Consider the following 10037-nt stretch of genomic DNA (forward strand, 5'->3'; position numbering starts at 1 on the left):
ATTTTTTTTTTTTTTTTTTTTTTTTTTTTTTTTTACATAGAAGGAAAAAGGCTTTGCAATTAATGTCCCTCTTATAATATGCCAACTGCATTTAAGCACTGTTGAATTCCTTTAACAGTTCAGCAAACTTCTACCCTTGAACCTAAATTAGCTACAGTGCCTGTACAAACTTTATTCAGACATTTATGCATGCACCTGATGGACTGTTTAATTGCATGATTAGGTACTTTTGTTCTTTACTGACTTCACAGTATGAACAAAGATGATGCAAATGGCTCCAAGGACAGAAATATTGTCACATGCATTAGAAAGTGGACAAAGGAATTGCCTACACCTGAAAAGCCATTTGGATTAAAGAGGGTATAAACCAAAAGTATGCTTTCAAAATTCATTACACTGTACTAGAAAAAAGTTGAGCCAATAAAAGGGTATTACCCACAGAATCCTTGCTTCCTGTATTTCCTGGACCATCACAGCTACAACATCACCCTAACACATGTGGAAGGGGCATTCTGATTATGGGAAACTCTCTTACTCCAGAATAATTTTGTATCCGGCCATTTGTAACATAGAATAAAAGAGATTTTTGATATTAAGTTAATTTACTTTTAAATCAGATTCAGGAACAGCAATAAGAGTAATACCAAATATAGATAAGCCCTGAACTACAACTAGGAGCTAATCCTGGTTTTGTCAAAGCTTTTATGTGATGTACAACAAGATTATAATAAAGAATACATAACATGAGGAAATAATTAAGAATGCACAGACAAAGTTGATCTTAAACCTGGAATTTCTTAATGTTTGAGTGCTTTAACTTTCTATTTGAGAAAATATTTAATACCATATGTACTGTCAATACCTACATACACAATCATCAATACTGATACACACAGGTTAAAAAATGGAAAATTCCTTGTACAATTAAAGAAATTGTCCAGATTGCATAGCCTACCAGTGCATATCATGAAAAGGAAATATTTAAACCACTGAGCATCCACACTACACTCAAGTTCAACTATCACCTGTCCAAAACGTCTCCACCCTCCTTCTAAACCTATACAGAAAACGTAACTTTAAACACCAGTTTGCATTTTTATACAAATATGAAGTACTGAAATTTCTGCATGCCTGTACCAAATAAACTGATCGCACCTCCACACAAATTCTAAAACATTACAGACATACAACTTACAGTCTCAATTCTGAATCCAACACTGTTTCATTTACATAAACCAGGGGTATCAGCACTACCGTTTCTCACCCTACCACTGCCAAAATAAATCCTCAACGGGAATTCAGCAGCACAAGTGGGGTTCAAGGCAGCACAGGGGTTAACATCGGTGGCAATTTCCCACCTGTCCAAGAGCCCCATGGGTTAGATTTTTGACACCTCTGACAAGCCATATACAGAATTACATACAGTGCAACAACTAAAGACACCAATCCTCTATCAATCCATGCACGCAAACTATGTCCCAAAATGGTCAAGTCCAAGAACATCTTTTTGGTTCCTCAGCATGCAGGTAGAAAAGTAGAGCGTGAAATAGTTTAATACAATGGAGAAGAAAACTAACTTTCACTGGATTCAAATTAAGATATTTAATAACTTTTTACTCATTCCCTTGTTCTGACACTTTAGATCTGAAGATGGAGAAACACAAGAAACCTTTGCGCAATATCATAGTACAGTGGTGTAATCTAGAAATAACCAAACCTTAGACTAGCCTGCCAGAGGAACAGCATGCCAATTTTTGTTTCAGTAGGTGACTGACATCACTAAACCATAAAATTGCAATTCCATCATAGAAACCATAGTTAGTACTATTCAACCAACAAATGATGCATTCTAGGCAAAAGCTTCATACACTGACTTTAAATTAATCATGTTTTGAAGAGTATTAATACTTCTATATGGCTTGGGATTTCAAATTATGACAAAGTCCTTTTTATTCCTGTAATATTAATATTGTATAGATTTCTTCATTTTTGAAACATAGTGCCATCCAGCCAATATGAATTTCTGGTGTTCAAAACGCAACAAATCAAAAAAAAAAATGTTCAGGCATAGAATATTCTTACATCTTCTTTTGGCAAAAATTAAAGACAAAAATGCACATGAAGGTGCCTTAGTAACACACACATTAAAACTACCAATTTATTTTATTTCTAAAAACTTCAACCTCCATGACTACATTTAAAAATGCTTATGAAAAAGCTGTTATACAACCATGAAGCACATTAAAACTAACCAACTATTTAACAAAATACTTGTTTGTCTAAGGGAGCCGTTAGGCAAATTATCAGCAGACCTAACTAATTTTTCAACATCTGCTACACTGTAGCAATACTAATCATTACAAGCATTTCATAAGTTTCACATTCTAGGCTATATTCTTCCCTCAAATTCATACAGAAGTTAACAAGAGTAGCATATGATGATGTAAGGGCAGAACTAAGGCCTTAATGACTTAACACAAATGAGCACAAATTCCTAGAAAGATTCACTTTTCAGAAGTGCTCAGTACTGACCTGCCTGCTTCTATTTAAGACATGACACTAAGCAGGGCCCATACTTCCTTAAAAAAGGCTCAAGGTCTCATTCTTCAGCAACAAAAGTAACAGTATACCCATGGGAGATCCCTGAAATGCAGCTTTGTACAATGTTCTAATAGAGTTAGCGTGGTATAACTGTAGTTGCATTCCTAACTCTAAGAGTTCCTTACTTTATATTAAAACTGAGACAGTCTACTTAAAACAATATTTGCTCTATTAAACCTTACGTATTTGGTATAGTATGAAGTACTATCCATTTTAATAAGTGATTAGACAAATATGTTCCGAGAACTACATATCCAAATAAGCCTTCCATTTAAACTGTTAGAGTATGCAATTTTAATAAGGAAAACTAATTTGAACCACTACCGCTTTTCAAAAGTTACAATTTAATTTTTCTAAGATGGATACTTATTCTGAGTACTCATCTGTCTCCTACTGAAAGAACTGAAGAACAGAAAGTCTAGCTATTGCCCCAAATACTTGTAGGCACCCCAAAAGTACCCGTAAGTGAATATAAAGAGAGCAGGATTACAGCTTCTGTTGATTTAAAAGTGTGCACAAGCATTTGTTAATTTTTAACTTCATGGTTAGTTTGTGCAAACAGTCTCTTTAAAGCTGCACATTCTAAAATTTTCAAAAGATGCCGAGATCAAGTAGTTCCTCATGAAGTCTATGCTGTTACAAGTTATTTAAATCAGTGCTAAGAACTGAGTATGATTTAAATCAAATAAAGTAAGGTCTTTTTTCTGACAGCTATAGCATAAAATCAGAGCTGATTTTTTTGCCGAAGTGAATAATTGCTTAAATACAAAATCAGTATAGGCTTTAGTTACTAAAATAGTACTGTTTACAAATATGTACTTTGTGTGTGTATTTATGTAATAGATGCCATGGACATACATGTAATGTACTGCTTCTATGTTGATCTTCCTTTATCCAAAAGGTAAGGACCCACACTATCAGTGAGGTTTAACACTAAAGAGCATGGGTTAACACTACGGCTGTGCAAAACGGCCATGTTTTGTTTCAGATTTAGATTCAGCCGTTTCAGAGGACAGTGATTCGTTCCTGTGTTTCGGATCACTGTTCTCCTTTGATTCGGCTGAATCTGTTTATCTGTTCCGGAGTTTCAACGCTGCTTCGGAGATTTGGATTGGCTGGGGAGAGCAGCCGGAGAGGCCCCCATGGCTGTCCTGCCCAACCCCATCCCCACCCTCTCAGCACTTTTTTAAAAAAAAGAAAAAGCCCTGCACTCACTGACTGCAGCAGTGGCGACTGGGGCCTCTGAGGGCTTGTGGCAGAGTCCCCACCACAGTGCGTGGCAGTGGGGAGCAGCGGGGATCCCACCCCCCACTTGGCACCAGCAAAGCAGCTGTCGCATCATGCGGTTGCAGCATGACTTGGCAGGGTACCACACATTGCCTGGGAGCTGGGGCCTCTGGGGCTGAGCGGTGCCAGGCTCCAGCTGACAGGTGGAACTGCCCCAGCTGCTAGACAGTGTGTGGTGCCCTGCCAAGCTGCACTGCAGCCATGCAATGCGACACCTAATGCACGGGTGCCAAGCAGGGGGAGCTATCCCCACTAGCCCCCACTGCACGGGAGGCTCTGCCACAAGCCCTCAGAGGCCCCGATCACAGCTGCTACAGTCAGTGAGTGTGGGGCTTTTTTTAAGTGCCAGGAAGGAAGGGCTGGGCAGGGCAGGGCAGGGCAGGGCAGCCATGAGGGCTTCTCCCGTGGCTCCTCTGGCTGTGCCTGCCTCTGCCTTGGCAGGGGGGAGCTGTGGGAGAAGCCCCCATGGCTGCCCTGCCTACTAGCCCCAGTCTCGTAGCACTTTAAAAGGAGGGCTGCAGGGCTGTTCCTGGAGGAGTGCCTCCGAAACATTTTGGATGGTTTCGTTTCAGAGCCTTCTGTTTAGTTTCAGATGCCAAAACACCTCAGAAATGAAACAGCTGCCAAAATTCCACACAGCCCTATTTAACAGCACCAGAGCCACCATTTCTTGTGATTTCTGGACATGTCAAAATTTTATTCTCAACGTGCTTGTCAAGTACAAAAGTACTACAATCTGACTTTACAAACGGAAAAAGGTCCAGAAAAATTAAGTGACATGCCCACGGTTACATGAAATGTCTATGGTGAAGCAAAGAATTAAACTCATATCTCCAATATTTCAGGTTAACCCCTTAACTACTGTTCTAATAGAAATGTGTAAATTAAAATCCCATTGCATACACAGATGATTAACTCAACGTAATACTGATACTAACCTTTCTTATCTAAAACCCAACCTCTTAAAATGCTTCAAAACCACATGCAACCTGTCAGGAACCTAATATTACTAATCAAGAATACTTTCCTGAACACAGGAGTATTTTCCTACTTGTGAAATCTGAAAGCTCTCTCACATTTAGTGAATGTAATGTTTTACTAATTAAAGTCCCAAGGATATTAACAGAATGTTAATACTCTTCTGAAACTGCAAAGCTTCTATTACAAAATATCTAATGAGCACAGTTAGATTTTTACCAGTTAGAAAGACTGAGTCTCAATGAACAAAACTTCCAACTTTAATTCTATTTTAAATGAAATGTTTAAATTCCATGATTACCACATCATAGCTTTGTTTTCAAATTCATTTTGCTAAAACTAAAATGTCTTAAGACATTGTTTTTAAAAAAGCAAAGCTTTTGGAAATGCAAATTGAAAAGTGGTTTTATAAAGCTGTGAAACTTCCAGTCCTAAATTCGACTTAAAATACCTTTCCTAACAAACCAAAAGGCCAGTTACTGCAACATCTTACAATTTAAGTGGCAAACTACTTTTTTTTGTTTTATACACACAGTACTGTCAACGTGGTTACAGGTCTTTCTGTAAAACTGGATATCCAACTCTACTTCAAGATCAGCACTTGTCTAACCTCTTATGAAAAATGGGATTCTGCTATGAACCACTATTCATAATCCAACTATCACAAGTTTACTCAAACAAAATTATATCCGGTCTAAGATTAGCAAGCGCCACCTACAATTTCATTTTTCTACTTCCATGCCTGAAAGCTCCACAAGAGATGTAAGTAATTGTCCATAGTCAGAGATATGTTCCTAGTCAATACAAGTTTCATGAAAGCTGCAAAAAGTTGCCAGCACTTACCATTTCCGTCTACAACAAAAAAGTACCAAAAAAAAAAAAAAAAAAAATCGAGTACATAATTTCAGAAATATCAGACAATCAGAAATCATGAAATTCCTCAAAACTAATTAAAACACGTAGAGAGAGATCAGCTAGCTAGGAAGTTTTTGGGGGAGATTTTTGTTTGTTTGTTTGTTTTTTTTATAAACGAGGTGTGGGGACAGGGTCTGGATGACAGAATACCAAGTAAAGAATAATTAACATCACAAAAACCAACTCAAGGACAAGCATAATACTTTAAAATTATTTAAATCCTTTAACAAAACAGAATGTCTTCAACTTGAAATTCATTTCTGCTTCTACTTTCAAAGATGCATAAAAACAATACTTGTAGCTAATCCACATGGAATTTCACTTCAACTTACATACTGTAATGAAATAAATTAAATACAGTACAAACTATTTTAATGCTTGCTAAGAGCTTTTTGTGCTGATCAATGTTAAAATATATACATGCGCTAGAGATGCTAGTTTTGAGAAGTGACTACAACCACACACAATTCCAAATCTCCCCCAAAACACCTCTTAAATATAACCTACCTGTCTTAAGTCATCCTCTTTATAAATACAAAACCTTTGTAAGTCTATGTTACTTTTTAAAAGTTTTAGGCAGCAGCCAACTAGCAAAATCAAAATACAAAAAGCTGATGCTCCAGCAGACTCTCGCAAGACACTGAAACATCCAACTTCCAGGCATCATGCCATCTAGTAAAATCATCAGCCTTGATCGAGGGGAGCAAGGGTATCTATATAAAACACATATGGAGAATTAGCCAGGAGCAATGCAGAGGCTGATTATCTAGGAGAGTTCCTCCCTACACTTGGAATTCCAAGCCATGAAACTTCTCCTGAAAGCAAATGCCTAAACCCTTTCTGCAAAAAAAGACCACATAAATCAGATCAAAATGTCTAATAATTTAGCAGTTAAAACTCTTACTGGGCAAGGTCTCCAAGTTCAAATCTATACACTGTCCAGTATAGAGTAAGGGTTGATCCCATACCTCCCACACTAAGGTATTATGTATTCACTGGAATAGCTTCCCCTTTGAGGAGAGATTGAGCAATAACACCATGTGAAAATAATCAGTACCCTGATAATTAAGGCATTCCCCCTTGAGATGCAGAAGAACAATGTTCAGTAGGTGACTGACATCACTAAATCATAAAATCGCAATTCCATCATAGAAACCATATTTAGTACTATTCAACCAACAAATGATGCATTCTAGGCAAAAGTTTCATACACTGACTTTAAAGTAATCAGGGACCACCTGGAAAGACAACTAAGGAAAACCCCTATTTTTAGTCTCATATGGGGGCCTCTGTTTAAGCTAGGGCTCCAGCTGTAGGGAAATATCACCCCTTGGGGATTTTGCATGTATTCACTGATAAAAAAACAAAAACCAAACTTACACACCACCTTAGCTGAGCTGATTCTGAGACTATCAGAAGTACCTAAATGGTACTCTGGAAGACAGACAGAGGATAAGGGCCTTGGTCCTTAGGTCATGCAGTTACACACCTTACCCCATAATTAAGTTCTAAATTTTCTTCCCCACATAAGATGGGGGAGGATGGGAATGACAGGGAACTTAATTTAGAATTTAGTGCACAAGTAACACACAAAAAGAATGGGTAGGATACCTAAAAGAGTACAATTTAATACCTTCCAGATGCTAGATAATGAGCAGTTATCCCATTAAAAACTGTAAAGGACTTCCTTCTTTAGGTTTCACAGAATAAAGAAAAAAACCTCAATTTTCTTGGTTTAATATTCTAGTACATCCAATTACATTTTGCCAGTTGGCACATGCAGCATTCTTCCTTCATAAAGTAACTGCTCAGAATCTGCAATAATGTATGTACAAGGAAAATTATGTTTAATATTGGAAACCAACTCATCTGCAAAGCATCTTTAAAAATACTTTGCAAAGTGGTTTTAAAAACTACACGTCTACTGTACTTAATTCAAGTACAGTAACTAAAGTTCAATTTAAATCATTTTACATTATCTGTAAAATTTTACTGTAAAATAGTAATTTTACAATTTACTGTACAAATACAAGTACAGTAACTAAATAAAGTTTAATTTAAATCATTTTACAATTTAAACCCCAAAAATAGGTTTATGTTTTTTTCTGGGCGAGCACAAAAATTCTGTAACAATACTAAAGATACCATTCAAATGCTGAGCTAAGTAAGAGGCCAAATCATTAATAGCCTACAACTCCCTTGCCAAGAAACACAAAGTAAGTATACGTAGATTCAAAGATAAATGCAAGTTCTGTGTTGTTGGCTTCTCTCATTACACCTTTGAAAAAGACTTTTTAAGGACAAATCTTAAAAGTGAGACAAACAAAATCTGGTTTCTTTTCTTGCTCCTAGTTTTTTTTCTCCCTACTTTCTTCCCACCCTTAACTTTCAAAATTACAGAATTATGCTATTAGGAATATTATTACGTGGATGTTTATGCTATATTGTTTGAGCAGATATTATTACTGCAGATGTTCTACTAACCTATAGCATGATGATGCAGTCTTGTATTACTATTCAAGTTATGTCATCAAAATAAAGATTTAAAAAAAATTAAGACAGTTCTAAAATGACAGTAAAGCATTATTTGGTATGTTCATAAAATAAAATAAAAATCAGGAATGTACATCTCAAGGGTCATCTGCTGATGCCAATACACTTATCTGTTAAGTATTCAACATTTTAGACTGAGTACTAAATCAACATAACGTTACAAATTCGATCTTTCATTTAGCTATCTGCATATTCAAAAACTCAAGTGCATTTGTAGTTGCAACTGTGACGTAATTCTCCCATGTTTTGAGAAAACTGTAAGCAGTTTGTCCTGATTGTGAAGCAGAACATATTCTCATTCAGCACTACTAGACAAACTTCTGGCCCTTAATCTAATTTTCAATGTTTATAATTTCCAAATGTAAAGTCTTAATCCTTGCATTAAGGATGTTTTATTTTAAAGAACAGATAAAAATAAAAAGCGGGTTCTACCTACAGCATCTGTAACCACCTCCATTTCTGATGGAAAAATAATGACAGATCCTTTCACAATGTTGGCAACACGAAGTCTAACATCTGATGCTTTTATAATGCATCCCTTTAAAAGGCCAAAAGAACTATATGGTTCTAATGCTTTATGGTTTCACTTGTTAGTCCTAATGGCATACCAATATTGCAAAAAACTCTCTCTCTCTCAGTTTCACATATCCAAAACAATGCTTCAGTCAGTTAACAAGAACCTAACTATTCTCATTTGCAAAAAAGACAGGGGCTTTATACCTACAGGAATGACCAGTAGGAAGTAAAGTTCAATGGCTACGTAATATTAGCTTTCACTGAAGTTTGTTTTTAAATTAAAAGGATAAAGGTAATTGCTTATTTTCTTGTATTTGAACACAAGTATCTACAGTCTTTAGTTAAACCTCAGGTTTAACTAATAGAAATGCGATCAAAGGGATCCATTTGTTACCCATTTGCACACGCAAGCTAACACTAAGGCTATGCATCTGCTAAAGGTATTTCTGATTCAAGAAGCTAAGATACCAAATTAAGACAATACACAGCTGTTTAAAAAAAACAAACAAAAACACCAACCTCCTCCCATCTTCTATTCGAACTAAACCCAACTGACAAGTTAAGGAGAGGCAGAGAATTACTTTGAGCATGGGCGCCTAAGTCATTATCTGGGAGTGTCAGTGAGGCATGACACCAAAATAAGGTAAGTGCCAGTGCAGGCCAGGGGAGAAGACTCCAATTCCAATTGAGCACTAACGTTAATCTTTTGCAATCGCCATTAGCTGCACGTAATCCCCGTTAACCTGCCTGACATGACTGTCAGGGATCAAAGGACTTCTTCTCAGCCCCTATTTTCTCCCGCCCGGCACCAGCGGCGCGGCAGGCCCAGACCCCCTGCTCAGTCCCAGGAGCTCGCACTCCCCGCACCGCACCGCGCCCCCAGCACAAAGGCCCGGCGCGGTCCCGAGGGCAGAGGCCCCGGCAGGCGCGGAGGGACAGGCTCGGCCGGGCCGGCTCCGTGTCAGCGCGAGGCCCCGTAGGGAAGGGCCGCGGAGTCGGCGCTCCAGCGCGCTCGGGCCCGGGCAGCGCCGGGGGATAAGAGCCCACTGCAGGATACAGGTCAGGTCCAAGTCGAAGCCATCCTCCTGGTATCGCCTTTTGTTCCTGCTGACGATCTCTTTGATGATGGCGGTCATGTCTGGGAGCCGGGGGCCGCCGAGAAGCCGCGCGGGCAGGCAGGGCAGCGG

At 38.1% G+C, this 10037-nt stretch overlaps 1 protein-coding gene across 1 annotated transcript in view; it reads right to left on the reverse strand.

The window, feature by feature from the left end:
- PTEN (phosphatase and tensin homolog) overlaps positions 1 to 10031 on the reverse strand; it is a 72393-nt gene extending 62362 nt beyond the window's left edge. The window contains exon 1 of the mRNA XM_019507752.1: positions 9908 to 10031. Within this exon, the coding sequence (XP_019363297.1) occupies positions 9908 to 9986 (79 nt within the window). The 5' untranslated portion in view covers positions 9987 to 10031. The remainder of the gene's footprint in view (positions 1 to 9907) is intronic.
- Positions 10032 to 10037: the final 6 nt, after the last annotated feature.

This window comes from Gavialis gangeticus, unplaced genomic scaffold (assembly GCF_001723915.1).
Source record: "Gavialis gangeticus isolate Ggan-Ray unplaced genomic scaffold, GavGan_comp1, whole genome shotgun sequence".
In the NCBI taxonomy this organism is placed as follows: Eukaryota; Metazoa; Chordata; order Crocodylia; family Gavialidae; genus Gavialis; species Gavialis gangeticus.